Genomic DNA, 16816 nt, shown 5'->3' with positions numbered 1-16816 from the left:
TCTAATGGTCAGTGAAATAATAAATTATAACCCATTAGATTTAAGTTAAATGAAAAACTTAGATTAAGTGTAAGAATTTTTAGACTTAATCTAAGAAGATTCTGCCTCGTATAAATATATATATGACAATATTTTTTTATATCAGTGTAAATTTAAAAATTCTTACATTTAATCTAAATCTTTCATTTAATTTATATTTAATATATTGTAATTTATTATTTTATTAATTATTAGATGTAAGTTAAATAAATAAAATATTCATATTAAATGTAAGAATTTTTAAATTTACATTAATCTGAAAAAATCTTTTTCATATATATATATATATATAATTAAATCCTCTTATTTAAATAAATATAGACTACATAATTTATTATATTTAAAAGTTTAAATTTATTTACTAACATAAAATATTAGGCGTGATGGGTTATTCGATTATAGTCTTCGTAGTCTACTTAAAAGAGTTTATTACATTGATAAAAGAAAAATATTACAAAATACACTTTTAATTTATTTTAAACCTTTAAAGTAATAAAAAATTTTTAAAGATAAAATTAGTAAATTTAATTTTTTAATTATTGATTTTACTTTGGTTTTATTTTTCAATATATATATTTTTATTTTGATTCTTTTAACTTATAAAAGTATTTTAAATAAATATTTTTTTATAAAAAATGTTAACTCTGTTAAAAAATTATTCTTTATTCTTTATTTTTTTAATAAATTTTAATGAAAACATAGTAAATTTTGATAATTTTTTTATTGTCTTATTTTTTTCTCTCCTCCTTTTTTCCTCATCTTTTTGCTGCTTATTTGCTCCTTTATGACCTATTTTTCTCTTTTGGCTTGTGGTTAATTTGAATCATGAGGAGAGGCTTTGTATTTAAAATATGAAAGAAACATCGTACATTCATTTAAGTGAGTCAGTTTTAGTCTTCAACTTTTTTTTTTATGACATTTGAAATTAACATTAAATTTAAAATGATTTATGAATTATATTATTTTCAAAGGTTTATGGAATTTTTTATATACCTTCTAATTAAAATAAAAAAGAGAAATATGACATTTTAAATGTTGAATTAATACTTTATATTTTATCATTTATTAAGTTGTATTACAAGAATTCAAGTTGATAGTGCTGAAATTTAGGCCTAAATTTGATATTTTAACAATACTTACGATGAACGGAGGGATGACATCTTAGGAAAAAGAAATGGTTCATGAAGCATAGACAAAGGGTGAGAGGAAGTAGAAGAAAGGAAAAAAATAGAAACAACTAAAAATTTTGCTAAAATGTAGCATGTTTCACTATAGTTCACAATAAAAAAAGGGATTATGAACGATCATTTTTCAATAGAGTTAGTATTCTTTTTATAAAAGATAATTTATTTAAAATACGTTTGTAAGTTAGAGTCAAATGAGAAAGGATAATTAAAAGATTAACTTAAAATAAAATATAAAATGAAGAGAGAATATACTAAATTTTTTAATTAAAATTAGGTCTAAAAGTTGTTTGGATTCCTAATTCTGGTTGAAGATACTATTAAAATTTTTAACATTAATACATAATAATTTCATTTCATTTTTATAAAAAATAGACTTTGTTTATAGTTTTTCAAGAAAATTTTGTGGGAAAGAGGGAGGCGAATTCCACCTTTGTTCCCATTGGATCAATAAAGTTGTTTTGCCTGATTATTATACTACCTTTGTCTTAAGGTTGTATTTTTTTTTTTTTTATAGGCAAAACAAATCTTATTAAAAATAGTTCAAGGGGAACTCAAAACCCATATACACAAAAAATTACTTACTCAGAGAAATAAAAAGCAAAAATATACTTATGCAAAATTAAGACAGATGCAATTTCGTGGGTTCAAATATCAATCAGCTAACATAATAGCTTCTCCCTTACTAACAAGTGAAAACCATTTCCAGGATCTCAGAATAATAGAATCTAGGACTTCCCTCTCATCCAAAACACCATTGAAAAATATAATTCTATTTCTATGCAACTACAAAGACCACACTGTACTTACCCAGATAATTAATAAGCATATTCCTTCTCTTTTACTACAGCCAACACCAACCCAAAAAAGCAAGTGAGTCGATAAATCTGAAGGCAAAACCAGTGAGAATCCAAGCCAACGCGCAGTAAAGTACCAGATTTGAGATGAAACTGAGCACGTTAAAAATAAATGAGTGGGAAGTTTCTCCAAACCATGACAGAAACAATAAGTTATATCATCAATTTGAACACCACGATCAATCAGTAAACCTTTACAAGGAAGTGCATTCAACAACAATTGCCAAGAAAAAACCAGACACTTAAGAGGGACCTTCCCTCTCCATAGCCTTTGCAAGGCATCTGCCGTACACTGATCTACACTATTAGGACCACCAAAAAGTTCAAATAGCCATGAATACGCAGATTGCACTGAATAACAACCTGAAGAATCTGCCCTCCATACCCATTTATCTTCTTGTAGTAACTTAATAGAAACTTCATCCACAAGCTCCAACAAAAGATTAAAGCTCGAGATCTCATGTTGAAAGAGTCCTCTTCGCCAACTAACATTCCAAACCCATCTAGTGCCATCATGAAAACCATTCTCCAATACACGTGATTCAACATTTCTCGCCACTGCAAATAATCGCGGAAATGCTTCACACAATCGCACCCCTCCTACCCACTTATCTCTCCAAAAAAGAGTGTGTAAACCTGCACCCACACTTCTATCAAACTTCTCATCCACCCATGAATTCCCTTGATGAATAACCTCCAGCAAATCACGCCACCACAAAGAACATCTGTTGTGAACTGATGAACGTTGAAGAGAAGAAGCTAATCTTCCATATCTAGATTCCAACACCCGCACCCACAATGAACTAGAACAGTTAACACCTCGCCACAACCATTTACCAAGAAGCGCCCAATTAAACCACTGCACATTCCTAATGCCCAAGCCACCATTCTTCCGCGGTCTACATACAGTTTTCCATTTCACCCAGGGAATTTTAGATCCATCCTTAACACCCTTCCATTACAGCAAAAGGGTGTTTGGTGGATGAGGGTTTGGGGGCTAGTGGTGTGGATGCTATGGGTCCGACGGTGGCTATCTGTGATGCTGTAAATGAGCCTTCTGAAAATGTGGAGAGGGGAGTCCAAATAGTAAGAGATAGATTGAATTTGTCAGACCCGTTTGGATTAGATGCATTGATTTAGAAAAATCCAGAAACACGGGATATGAAGACAATTGGGACAATGCAAGTTGATCCAGTTCAATCCAAAAATGAGAAAGAGAGGGTCAATGTGCGTGAATCCCTTTGGAAGGCACGCTCTGTGAAAGGTAGTCGAGGTAATGAAGGAGGGAAGAGACATAAGAGCGCAGTTTTCATAGAACCTTCTCGAAAAAACCCTAAGAATCATAATAAAGAAGCGTCAATGTCATCGCAACTTAGAGGACAGGTATCGCTAACTGATGAAATCTCAGCTAATGCTTCCAAGAGCTCCGACAACTCGCATCCTTCCAATCCTTCAGTGGAGGTGGGGGAGCGAATGGTTGCTACAGATTGTAATGATGAGGTAATGGCATCGAAGTTACTAGACATTGGCAAAAAGGTTGGTTTGGTGGTACATGGGAATGATGAGCAGGTTCAAGAGAAATTGATTGAGATGGAGGTACGTGATAGAACAATTGCGAAAGAATATGGGGTTCGCTTTGATACTAAATGAAGATTGGCTCATTTAATTGTAGAGGGCTGGGGAGTGCGGTAAAGCAAAAGAAGGTGTGTGAGATTGTTCGCTCTGAAGGTCTGGAGTTCTTAGCGATTTAGGAAACAAAACTTGAAATATGTAATAGTAATTTATGTACGCGTTTATGGGGTTCTGTGAATTTTGATTGGTGTGCCTTGCCTTCCATTGGCAGAAGTGGGGGTATGCTTTCACTTTGGGATACTTCCAAATGTAAAATACTTTTCTCCTTTTCTGGTACTGGATTCCTGGGTGTTTGCTTGCAGGTATTGGCTACTGAAAACCTATGTGTTGTGGTGAATGTCTATGCATCGTGTAGACTAAGTAAGAAGAGAAAGTTATAGGATGATTTGCTCATGACAAGAAGGGGTCTTGGCAAATTTATGTGGTGTATATTGGGTGACTTCAATGCTGTGAGACAAGTGACAGAGAGGAAGGGTTGTCAGGCAGACTATGGTATCTCTGAAATGGAGGGCTTCAATTCTTTCATTCAGGAAATGGAACTTGTGGATCTTCCACTTGTGAGTAAAAAATTTACATGGATAAAAGGGGATGCTTCTATGATGAGCAGGCTGGATAGAGTCCTTGTTTCTAGTTCCTGGCTTGATTACTGGGGAGATGGTTTTATTCAGGTTCTGAGCAGAGATGTGTCTGATCATTGTCCCATTATTCTTAAGCACAAAGTGGTTAACTGAGGTCCGAAGCCGTTTCGATTTAATAATTGTTGGCTGACTCATAAAGAAGTTGTGGAGGTGGTGGAGGAAGCGTGGAAAAGAGATATTACCCTTCCATGGGCTGCCCAGAGAGCTAGCCAGAGGTTAAGGAATGTTAAGATTGCATTGAAAAAATGGAATATTGAGGTATTTGGAAATGTTGATAAGGTGATCTCTGATTTGACAACTGAGTTGAGTTTGATTGATGATAAAAATTCTGTGATAGAACTTTCCGATGTGGAGAAGAAGCGTCAACAAATGTTGGTGGGTGATATTTGGAAGGCTAGGAAGAATAGAGAGAGTCTCATAGCCCAAAAAGCTCGGGTGAGATGGGGGAAAGAGGGTGATTTAAATACAAAGTTCTTTCATTTATGTGTTAATGGGAGGCGGCGACGAAATAATATATATGCGCTCCAAATTGGAGAGAGATGTGTCGAAGAGGTTAATGAGATTAAAACAGGTGTGGTGTCCTATTTTGCGGTTCATTTTAGTAGTAGAAGTTGGCTTCGACCTACTATTGATATTAATAATTTACCAAGAGTCTCTGTTCTACAGAATGAGGAGCTTGTTAATGCTTTTTCGGAGGAGGAAGTGAGAAAGATGATTTTGGAGTGTGAGGGTGATAAAAGTTCGGGGCCTGATGGTTTCAATTTTGTGTTCCTTAAGAGGTTTTTGGGAGTGATCAAGGAAGAAGTGATGGGTATGCTTACTGAATTTTGTAGAAATGGAAAGCTACCTAGGTCTTTATTATCTTATTTTGTAGCACTTGTTCCAAAAGTGTCTTGCCCACAACAGATATCTGATTTTCGGCCTATCTCATTATTAGGTTGTCTTTATAAGATTGTTTTCAAGCTTTTGGCAAATAGGTTGAAAGGAGTTTTGGATTCAATAATTTCAGAAGAACAATCAGCCTTTATCCCGGGAAGGAACATGTTAGATAGTGTACTTGTGGCTAATGAAGCAGTTGATTATGTGCGGAGGTATAATAAGAGGTGTTTTGTGTTAAAGCTTGATTATGAGAAGGCGTATGATTCGATAGAGTGAGGATATCTTTTGTTTATGTTACATAGCTTTGGATTTTCAAACAAATGGGTCAGTTGGATGGAAGCTTGTATGTGTGGGGGAAGCCTATCAGCTTTGATTAATGGTTGTCCTACATTGGAGGTTCATATTGAGCGGGGCCTAAAACAGGGGATCCTCTTGCCCCTTTTCTTTTTCTTGTGGTAGCGGAAGGGTTAGGAGTTCTTATGCGGAAGGCAGTGACTTGTGGGTTGTTCTCTGGTGTGATGATTGGGGAAGGGGGACCAGATATTTCTTTGCTGCAGTTTGCGGATGACACATTGATTATGGGAGAGGCTTCGGTGCAGAATTTGTGGACTTTGAAAGCAGTATTGCGTAGCTTTGAATTAATGTCAGGTATGAAAATTAACTTCCATAAATCTTTTGTATTGGGGATTAACACTGGTGATAACTTTGAAAACTTGGCTGCGGAGTTCCTACATTGTAAGATTGGTAGTTTCCCATTAAAGTATCTCGGGTTACAGTTAGGTGTTAACCCGAGAAAGCCTAGTGCATGGAAGGGTGTGTTAGAGGCTCTTAAAAAGCGGTTAGCGTCATGGAAGCATAGGTATTTATCGATTGAAGGTAGGGTGACTTTGATTAATGTCGTTCTTAATTCTATGCCATTGCACTCGTTATCCTTTTTTAAGGTGCCGAAGTCGGTAATAAAGGAAATTGTCTTAAGGTTGTATTAATATTCGAATATCTAAAGTATATCTTAAAATTTAATATAAATATAATTCTATTTTTAATTATTTATGTTTTTCTTTGTAAAATATTCACTTAGTCTGAAAACGTACTAAATTTTTGTATTACTTATTTTCATGTAGTTAATTTTCTTTTTTCTAGTGTTTTTCCAAATGAATTAAGAATAATAATCATATAAAACTAGACATTGTTATTTTATGAGAAGAAATATGCAGTTTTAAATGATTGAAAATTTTATCCTAAAAATAATCATAGATTTTTAAAGTTGATAAATTAGATTTTTGTTAGAAAATTAGTTGTCATATCTTTAATAAAAAATACCTATTTTAATAAAATTTTACAGTTAAAATTAATTTTAAATAATTGAAAGTTAATTATACTAAACTTGATGTTAAATGTTTGTGATTCATTATTGTTTAGAATCAAATGTGCGTTTTTTGGTTATAATATTGCAAAGGGCAGAAGCCCCACAAATTACAAGTTCCCGGGTGGCAAGTAGCGAGGGTATACAAGTAATTTAAGCATGCACAGGGATTCTGAAATCTAGTACAAACAAAGTAACCATTTCGAAGATACCAAATCTAACTCTCCTGTCTCGAACCCTAGATTCTTAAAGTGTGCGTTGACATCACAGATTTTTTGGTACAACTGAACCTTTGTTTTTTATTTTTGGTAGAAAGCGTTTGCTGTTTTTAACCTTTCTGCTTTTTCACTTGTGATGCCAGCACCGGCCTTTTTTTTTTTTTTCTGTTCATTCCATGTACTGACCTGGGCTTGGGGGTCGTAGAAGTCTATGAAGAAATGGGCCTTGGCTTGGTTTTATGATAGAAGAAGGGGTCCAATAGGCCCAAGGATAACGGTCCTGCAAGTTGCGGTCTTTGTAGTCAATAGGACGGTGATGGAAATTGCAATACGCATGTTGTGAGAATGACGCGGAAGGAAGCCGCGGAAACTTTGAATGCGATTTGAAAGCGTGATTTGAAACGTGAATCTTATTTGCCATTGGAAAATAAATAGCGATACCGTAACTTAGTTAAACAGATTAAAGAATTATAAATAAAATATATTTTAATGAATATTTTTTTTGTTCATAACATTTTTTATTTGCGATTCTTAACATTTTTCAAATTTCAAAAGTAAAAAAGTATTTATTAATTTCTTAATCAGGAAGATTAATTAATTAACGAGGGGTGTGGCGCATGTGTGAAATAAAGAAGAAACTGGGTTTGGTTGCGTATTTGGGTTGAGGATTGGGGTGAAGATGTAATAAATGGTTTTAAAAAGAATATGCCGTTGCTATGTTCTTCGCAGACATTCTCAGATGCCAAGTGGGTCTGAGTGAGATGCCCCTGTTAAGTTTTCTTTTCCTAATTCCTTATATTGCACGCACTTCACATGTGATCTTTTTCCATTCCGCCTTCTCTTGCGATCCCAGGTACCTTCTTCTTCTTCCCTCTCTCCTTCTATTTAATTTTCGTCGTTTCAACATCGGTAACGTCGTTTGTGATTGCTGTCTCTCTGTATCTGCGTTTTGGTTCCAACGCTTTCTTTCTTTCGCGTTTGGTTTTGCTTTTCTTGCGGTTGTTATCTATTCTTGTTTTTCCTCTGCTTCGCGTCGTATCTTTGTAGCTTGAAGATTTTGTTTCCGATTATATTGCTTTCTTCGATTATCTTGCCGCAATCTTGTAGGATAAGGAAAACGAAAACCAAAGGAAAGAGTAATAATAAATGAAATGACGATAAATTAAGATTAGGGCTTCGTTTTCTTACCAAACTTGATTGGTTTAACTAATATATAACTAATTTTCGAAGTTCAATTAACTGCTTAATAGGAACTAATTTTTATTTTCTTAACCATGCATTATTCTCTTGAATTACTCACATTTCCGGTTCCTCCAGTTCATATACTTGTTTATTTTAATAATGACGATGATTTCCCTATTCATACGCATGTGAAAATGTCTGGATATGAAAGTGTGAAGGAATTCGATTATAAGGGAAATGGAAGGAAGGATAAAGGGCAAGGATGAGAGTAGCAAAGAAGTGAGACGGAATTTGTCAGTGTTGGAGGAGAACGTGAGTCATGAAAATAGGAAAACGACAATTGTAGAATTTCAGTTGATTTGAACTAGGATTTACTGAGCCAGTCCTGGGTAATTATGACTATTAAATCTTGTTTTTGTTCTTTTCATTAAATTTTTGTTGTTGTTTTGTGTTCCATGCTTGGCCATTATGCCATTACTTAATTGAACATTAAATTCATTCTTAGCTTAGCTTAGGATATTATTGTTCCTCTTGGTGTCAATGATGTGGTTACCTTGTTGCCATTAATACTGATATTATTGTTTTTCTCTTTCTTTTCTTGTGCAGGATTCTGCTGGTGCTGTTCTCTATAATTTTCTTGAACTCCTAAAGTGAACTTCATTGCATGAAATTTGATACATTATATTAGATTTTTGTCCTGTTTGATTCAAATGGGCTCTAATAAGCAGTCTGCTCGCATTCTTGATACACTCAAAATGGAGACAGTTAGAACTATTCTAACCCACACTTATCCTTACCCTCACGAGCATTCACGCCATGCTGTAATTGCTGTTGTTGTGGGTTGTCTCTTTTTCATCTCATCTGACAATATACAGACTCTTGTAGAAAAATTAGACAACAATATTAAATGGTGGTCTATGTATGCCTGCTTGTTTGGGTTCTTTTATTTCTTTTCCTCACCATTTATAGGCAAGACATTCAAGCCGAGCTATTCAAATTTCAGTCGATGGTGAGTTGCTTTGACAAATTTATTTCTTTATGAAAGATTTTATGGAATTTGAAATAATTAGGTGTCCACTCTGCAGGTACATAGCCTGGATTTTAGTGGCAGCTGTGTATCATCTTCCTAGCTTTCAGTCAATGGGGGTGGATATGAGGATGAGTCTATCATTGTTTTTGACGATATATGTCTCTTCGATCTTATTTCTTCTTGTCTTTCACATTATATTTCTTGGCCTCTGGTATATTGGCTTTGTTTCACGTGTGGCTGGAAAGAGACCGGAGATCTTGACCATTCTACAAAACTGTGCAGTAAGTTTGAAAGATGATTGTTTGTAATTTTGTCCTTAAAATAAGAAATGTTGTTTTTATGCTGCTTATTTTTCTTTAATAAATAATAGGTACTTAGCGTGGCATGCTGTGTATTTTATAGTCATTGTGGCAATCGAGCCATGTTAAGAGAGAGACCACTTGACCGAAAAAATTCTAACTGGTTTTCTTTCTGGAAGAAAGAGGATAGAAACACATGGCTCGCTAAGTTTCTTCGCATGAATGAGTTGAAAGACCAGGTTTGCTCATCTTGGTTTGCTCCAGTTGGATCTGCAAGTGATTATCCTCTCTTGTCAAAGTGGGTTATTTATGGCGAGGTATTTAATACTGTCTGCTGCGTTAACTCATAAATCTATATCTATTTTCATTGTGGTTCTTTAGATGGTACGATGCCAACATTATCTTTATGTTTTAGATAGCTTGCAATGGATCATGTCCTGGTTCATCAGATGAGATTTCTCCCATCTACTCACTTTGGGCTACATTTATTGGGCTTTACATTGCGAATTATGTGGTGGAGAGGTCGACAGGGTGAGTAGTAGGTACTTTATACCTGATCTTATTTTGTGCTAAACTTTGTTATCTTCCTCCACATAGTGTGAGTAATTTTTTTAATGTTTCAAAGTATAAAACTATTCTGATGTTAAATTTTAATGGAAATTACTGACACTGAAAAAAAATATCCTCTAATTTCTAAGTCAATATGTGATGTCATTTTTTATTCTTGGAAAATGACTGCTGTTGAACATTTTTGAAAATTTGCATCTACAGTTCTTGCAATAAATTTTTTCGCAATGTTCTTTTTCTTTTTTTCCAGCCATCGCAATGTAATTTTCAGGAAAAAAAGTTTTTGTTTTCTTATGTATTATTAGTCTGTTTTGGTAATGAATATTAGTTGTTTTATTTTTGCAATTCTATTATTTTGGACTATATCTCTCTCCATAAAACAATGTGCAATGGTGCCATGAGCCCTTGGCATAACAGCGCACAATGAACAATTAGTTATTATGGGGGGGCATCACATTAATAATACATTGTATCAACATTTTCTTTTAATATCTTTGTTTTTATGCAGGTGGGCTCTCACTCACCCATTATCTGTTAAAGAATATGAGAAGCTGAAGAAGAAGCAGATGAAGCCTGATTTTTTGGACATGGTTCCTTGGTACTCGGGGTATGTATATATAACTATATTATGTTTCCCAGTTACTTTTTAGTATATTTCAAGGGGGTGCTGAAGGTTATTTTGAATGTGTGGTTACACTCGTTAAATTATGCAGAACATCTGCTGATTTATTCAAAACAGTTTTTGACCTGCTGGTATCAGTAACTGTGTTTGTTGGGCGTTTTGATATGCGTATGATGCAGGTAATATTTTTATTTTCCTATGCCCACTATTTACAATGTTCTATCAACATGTCATTTAAATTTATAGCCTGATATACTTGGCTGACTGTATACACTTTGTTGTATTAAATATACAACTACAGTCACTGCATATATTTGCATACCTTTTAAAGGGGCTTAGTTAATCCAAATTGGATGTTGGGCAATGTGAATAGGATTGTAGAAAGTAGTTTTCGATATTGTTGCCCATGACCTTGTTTCTGGTCTTGTTTTCTCCAAGAACAATAAAACAAAATCAAGGCCTGAACTGTGGATTTGTGCACTCACAAATCATTAATGCCTTTAAAATTCTGAGTACTGTATAATTTCTGGTCTCCAGATTTAGATTTAAATTGTTTTGTGCAGATTTTCACTTTCTGTGTAGCTTGCTACGGTTGAACCATTTTTTAGCTGTCTTTGTAGTTAATTTTATGTATAAAATCATAATGAGTCTTCATACAGGGCATTTTTTAAATTCTTATCTGAATGTTGATCATGCATAGTTGAAAGAAGATCTGAAAATATCATTTCTGAATGACTGAGAAAATTAGAAGGCTGTATGTTACAGTAAACTCTTGGCTGAACTAAGTAAAGGGTAATCACTAACTTTCCTAGCATCAGACCCATATTAATCAACTATCCTAATATCAGAATAATTTTCACTAACTACACAGCAAGGAAAGTGGGACTTTTAAGACACATTATTCTATGATGATGTGAAGAAGTTTGCCTTCTATTCATCCTCTGTCTTGTTACAGGAATATTGTTTTGCTTGTATTCCAGAATATAATAAGTCTCATTTTCATTGACAGGCAGCAATGACTAGGGTTAGTGATCGAAATCAACAAGGTGACCTTCTATATGATCATTTTACTGAGAAAGATGATTTTTGGTTTGACTTTATGGCTGATACTGGTGATGGTGGAAACTCATCTTATGCTGTTGCACGGCTACTTGCTAAGCCTTTCATTCGGACACTGAAAGATGATTCTGAGCTTACTTTACCACGTGGGGACTTGCTGCTTATTGGGGGTGATCTTGCGTAAGTTGACTGCACCTAATTATTGTATTCATGGCTATTATTACATGATTTGGTTAATTATTATTTATTATTTGAAAGCTTTCTGGGAATGATAAGTTGAGTCAGTTGACACCATTTAATGATGTTCTTGATTGAGAATTTTGAATTCCTAGGTCTAAAACAAAATCATGATAAACGAAATTGAGTCTCCTGTCCACACTTTTGTACATTTTTTGTTGAGGGCTTATGACCAGATGCCATCATGTACTCTTTTATATTACACATTAACTTGCTAGAACAATACCCGACTTCTTTTTGCTTCAGTAATGGTGTACATATTAAAGGCAAAATGTATCTTTTTTACTGGATTTTGCATTTTGTAGTTATATCAATGGGGATCAATTTTTCAACTTCTACTTGAATGCTAGGAAATTAGGAGTATTTTAGCAAGTGTTGTGTATCTTACTTTTTGTTTGTTTTCTGGGAACATGTGAATTATAAATCCCCATAGTAGAAGCATAGAATATTTATCTTGAACTTGTGAATTTCATCTCAAGCTTTTAGATTATTGACTGTGATTTTGCAATTATCCCACCAAATCTACCACCCTTTTGAAAGTATTTGCGGCTTGGTTTCTACCAATTTCAGGTCTTTGCATGCTATGATGTTAATTACTGATTTTCTGCTTCACCCTTTTTCCATTGACCAGATGGCTGACTAGTAGGACTTCTGTGAAAATCATATTTGCTGGACATGTTTGTAATTTTCTAGCTTATTGTGGGACACCAAAACTGCTTTTTCAACTGAATTAAAGAATCTGTGTAGTGTCATTTGCAGTTTTAACTTATAAATCTCTCTCTCTCTTGTAATGTTATGTGGGCTATATTTATTTTCTGCAATGACTAATTTTTGTGTCTGTTGTAGGTATCCAAATCCATCAGCATTCACATATGAAAGGCGTCTTTTTGTTCCTTTTGAGTACGCTCTTCAACCTCCTCCTTGGTATAAAGCAGAGCAGATAGCTGTGAACAAGCCTGAGGTACCTTTTGGGGCTCCAATTAAACAGTACAATGGACCTCAGTGTTTTATTATTCCTGGAAACCATGGTTAGTTTTAGCTCCTCATTTAAGCCTTACCAAATTCCTTCTGTTATTTTTCATGGTATTTATTGAATAACTGTACATTGCCCTTCTGTAGCTATTATATAGCTTTTTTTGTTCCAGTGATTATTGTGGCTATTTTGGTCATTTTACTTTATCTCAGTTTTTAAAAGATTTTTAAATCTTGTATTTATGCCCAATGCCAATACAATGTAGTAATTGTTATTGTTGTTGCTTGAAAGACTGGTTTGATGGACTCCAGACCTTTATGAGGTATATATGTCATAGAAGTTGGTTAGGTGGATGGCTCATGCCTCAGAAGAAGAGTTATTTTGCCTTACAACTCCCTAAACGATGGTGGGTTTTTGGGCTTGATCTTGCCCTTCATGGAGATATTGATGTGTACCAATTCAAGTTCTTTTCAGAACTGGTAAAAGAAAAGGTAAATATTCTATCTGTTTCTTCATATTTATGAATGGTGAAGTTCACTAATGATTCTGTTCACATTTTTAAAGGAACTGTGTTCTTGGCAAAATTTGTTTCAGTTATACTGTCAATTATGGTAGAATCACTGAAAGGTCAGCATGTCAAGTCTCAGGACAAAGATTGAGATGGGCAGTGATTTTTTATAGAATGTGGTTATTTAATTAGAAAATGTTCTGGCAATAACTGACAGTGTCATGCTTGGCTAAGTGAATGTTTGGGAACAACTTATTTCCCAGATCTAAGCTTATATAGATGCTTTGTTTCAAATTTCAATTATGAACTTGTTGCTTATAAATCTCTGTCCTGCTCTACAAAACAAGCTTTGATTAGCAGATATTTGGTATTCTGTTTTTGTTATACTGTTCTTTTTATTACTGGATCTTACTTTGGACCCTTTTTATCTTAAAACCTCAATTATGTGATATGACCTATGTACTGATTTAGCTCACCTGCTCGTCACTGTTCTGTATTAAGGTTCAAGAGGATGACTCTGTGATCATTATGACACATGAACCTAATTGGCTCACTGACTGGTATTGGAATGATGCCACTGGAAAGAATGTGTCTCACCTGATTTGTGATTATTTGAGAGGAAGATGTAAGTTGCGTATGGCTGGGGACTTGCATCATTACATGCGTCATTCTCATGTAAAGTCAGATGGGCCTGTTCATGTTCATCATCTTCTTGTTAATGGTTGTGGTGGAGCATTTCTACATCCTACCCATGTTTTCAGTAAATTTAAAAAACTTAATGGAGTTTCCTATGAATGCAAGGCTTCATATCCTTCATTTGAAGATTCAAGCAGGGTATGATGAATGTTAATAATTGCTTGTCATCCCTCTCTTAACTGTTAAGCACTAAATCCTTGTTTTGCATATTATGGTGTAACACATCTTTAAATTTGATGCAGATTGCATTGGGAAATATCCTGAAATTTCGTAAGAAGAACTGGCAATTTGATTTTATTGGTGGCATTATATATTTTGTGCTTGTCTTCTCAATGTTTCCACAAGTGAGTTCCTCCATATCATTGCTATTTTTTAGTTTCTTTTTATGATCTCAATGTTGATTATGGTTTTTGAGCCACTGGATTCTTGTTCTTTCTTGTTGGTCCATAGAGTAAGCAGAGAATAGCATTTTGCTTATCTGTTAAGTCACTATCAACTGTCGCTAAGATGCAACTGTTTTCTTTTACTTATTTTCTAGTGTGAGCTGAATCACATCCTCCAAGATGATACATTTTCTGGTCACGTAAAGAGTTTCCTTGGTACAGTGTGGAATGGATTTATATATATTCTGCAGCACTCGTGTGTGTCACTAGTGGGAGCTATACTATTACTAATTGCAGCATATTCTTTTGTTCCACCAAAATTGTCACGGAAGAAACGAGCAATAATTGGAGTTCTTCATGTTTCTGCTCACCTTGCTGCAGCTCTGATTCTTATGTTGCTTCTTGAAGTAGGCATTGAAACATGCATCCGACATAAGTTGCTGGCAAATTCAGGTCTGTTTTACTATCTATTGAATGCTTTGTATTGATATAATTTTTTATAACTTTTTCTTCCTAAGTCTGTAAACAATACATTTTGGCTTTGTTATACTGTTAATCCTTTTAGTTTCATGAAATTTTTATTTTGGTCCCCACTTCTAATTGCAGTCGTAGGTTTGAAATTAATGCAATTAAATCCCCTTGTCAAATTGATGTTTACATGGCACTCTTTCACTGATGTAGCATTATGCTGTCATTTTTCCTGAAAGTCCAGAAAACTATGACAAATTGTATTGCCTTGTCAGCTGACTGCTACATCTACACCAAACTAATTAGGTCTTTATCGTATGTAACCTGCAGCCAGATTTTGGTCAGTCACATCATATTGATACATCCTTTAGGGCATGTTCATAGCTATAGAGCTTATAAAATATAAACTTCCACATTTTATATTTATTTATTTATTTTTTGTTTCATTTCAATGTTGGAAGCTAGATTCAGTAGGTTGATAATGAACTGATAGAACTTAGCTCTGGTGGTGATATGGACATGACTCCTAATCTGGTGAAGTTTGACACATGATCAAGTTACTATTTGCCATTACTCGTCACAGTTATGGAAAAGGATTTTTATGCTTCGTAATGTGGGATTGCGTGTGTGAATAGTGATGATGATATTTTGGGTTATAATGTCAACTTTTTTGTGTAACGCAGGGTATCACTCTTTGTATCAGTGGTATCGATCAGTGGAAAGTGAGCACTTTCCTGATCCAACTGGCCTCAGAGCTCGTATTGAACAATGGACATTTGGACTTTATCCAGCATGCATCAAATATTTAATGTCAGCTTTTGATGTGCCAGAGGTAAGAGAATTCTCTGGATTTTGTGTTTTGATTTTTCTCACAATAGATACTGTCATGGAGATTATTTTCTCAGGTCATGGCTGTCTCTCGGAGCAATATTTGCAAGAATGGATTAGAGTCTCTTTCACGAGGGGGTGCTATAATATATTATGCTTCTGTCTTCCTTTATTTTTGGGTCTTCTCGACCCCTGTTGTTTCCTTAGTGTTTGGGAGCTACTTGTACATTTGCATCAACTGGCTTCACTTACACTTTGACGAAGCCTTTTCATCTCTCCGGATAGCTAATTACAAATCATTCACACGATTTCACATCAATTCTGATGGTGATCTTGAAGTTTTTACTCTGGCAGTGGATAAGGTAGAAACTATCACTGATTTAAATCTATTATTTCATATTAAGTATTGAATTAGTGAAAGCATCAAGAACAGAGTGACACAGATTTTCTCTTGGTATCATGACTACCTTGTTTTCGTGTTTGAGAAAAACTTTAAATTTCGTAGCCACTAATGTTTGGTTTTTGTGGTGGAATTTAATTAGTATTCTCCAGATTATATTAATCATCGTTGAAAATTTCAATTTGTAGGTTCCTAAGGAGTGGAAACTTGATCCTGAGTGGGACGGAGAGACGAAACATCCACAGCAATTGAGTCATTTGAGAAGCTTTCCCAGCAAATGGAGGGCTGCCACTGCCCACCAGGATCCAGTACATACAGTCAAAATTGTTGATCATTTTGTTATTGGTCGGACAGATAACAATGATGGTGCTACCACAGCCAACGGGACAGTTCAATGATTTGTTGATTTAGTTATTTGTAACATTATTTAGGCAGCAATTTAAAGAAATGAAAGAAAAAAATTTAGTTTCCTCATCTTTTTGTCTCTTCTATTTCTGCAAAGTGAGATGGACCGAAGCTGGGAGTGCGCGCATTCGATACTTCATTTGTGATTGGTCTTTTCTCGAATAGCATAGAACATTTCAATTTGTGAAACTCAGCACGATTTATCAACAAACAATTAAAAAAAAAAAGTTCCTAAAATATAGTAACAAAGTTGTAATGATCAGCGACTCAGCAAATAGGATCAAATCTTCATGGTAAATCTCATGCTCAAATCCCATCAAAATTTTAAACAATTATTAAAAAATGTAGT

General features: G+C 34.5%; 1 protein-coding gene across 2 annotated transcripts; it reads left to right on the top strand.

Moving 5' to 3' along the window:
- The first annotated feature begins 7510 nt into the window (after positions 1–7510).
- Positions 7511–16510, top strand: LOC113845940. 2 transcript variants are annotated; one of them, XM_027473672.1, is made up of 16 exons: positions 7511–7663; positions 8599–9001; positions 9078–9303; positions 9393–9638; positions 9737–9852; positions 10397–10495; positions 10602–10689; positions 11520–11749; positions 12653–12834; positions 13071–13270; positions 13789–14121; positions 14226–14327; positions 14522–14819; positions 15518–15666; positions 15740–16024; positions 16251–16510. In XM_027473672.1, the coding sequence occupies exons 2-16, from the start codon at positions 8703–8705 to the stop codon at positions 16458–16460; spliced, it is 3063 nt and encodes a 1020-aa protein (XP_027329473.1). In that variant the 5' UTR covers positions 7511–7663; positions 8599–8702; the 3' UTR covers positions 16461–16510. The 2 variants fall into 2 exon arrangements, with proteins under 2 accessions (XP_027329473.1, XP_027329474.1); XM_027473673.1 differs by lacking the exon at positions 7511–7663 and having other exon boundaries at positions 8671–8756; positions 8878–9001.
- Positions 16511–16816: the final 306 nt, after the last annotated feature.

The sequence above is a fragment of the Abrus precatorius genome, unplaced genomic scaffold (assembly GCF_003935025.1).
Source record: "Abrus precatorius isolate BTA unplaced genomic scaffold, Abrus_2018 Scaffold8, whole genome shotgun sequence".
Lineage (NCBI taxonomy): Eukaryota > Viridiplantae > Streptophyta > Magnoliopsida > Fabales > Fabaceae > Abrus > Abrus precatorius.
This window is presented reverse-complemented; position numbering and strand designations above follow the sequence as displayed.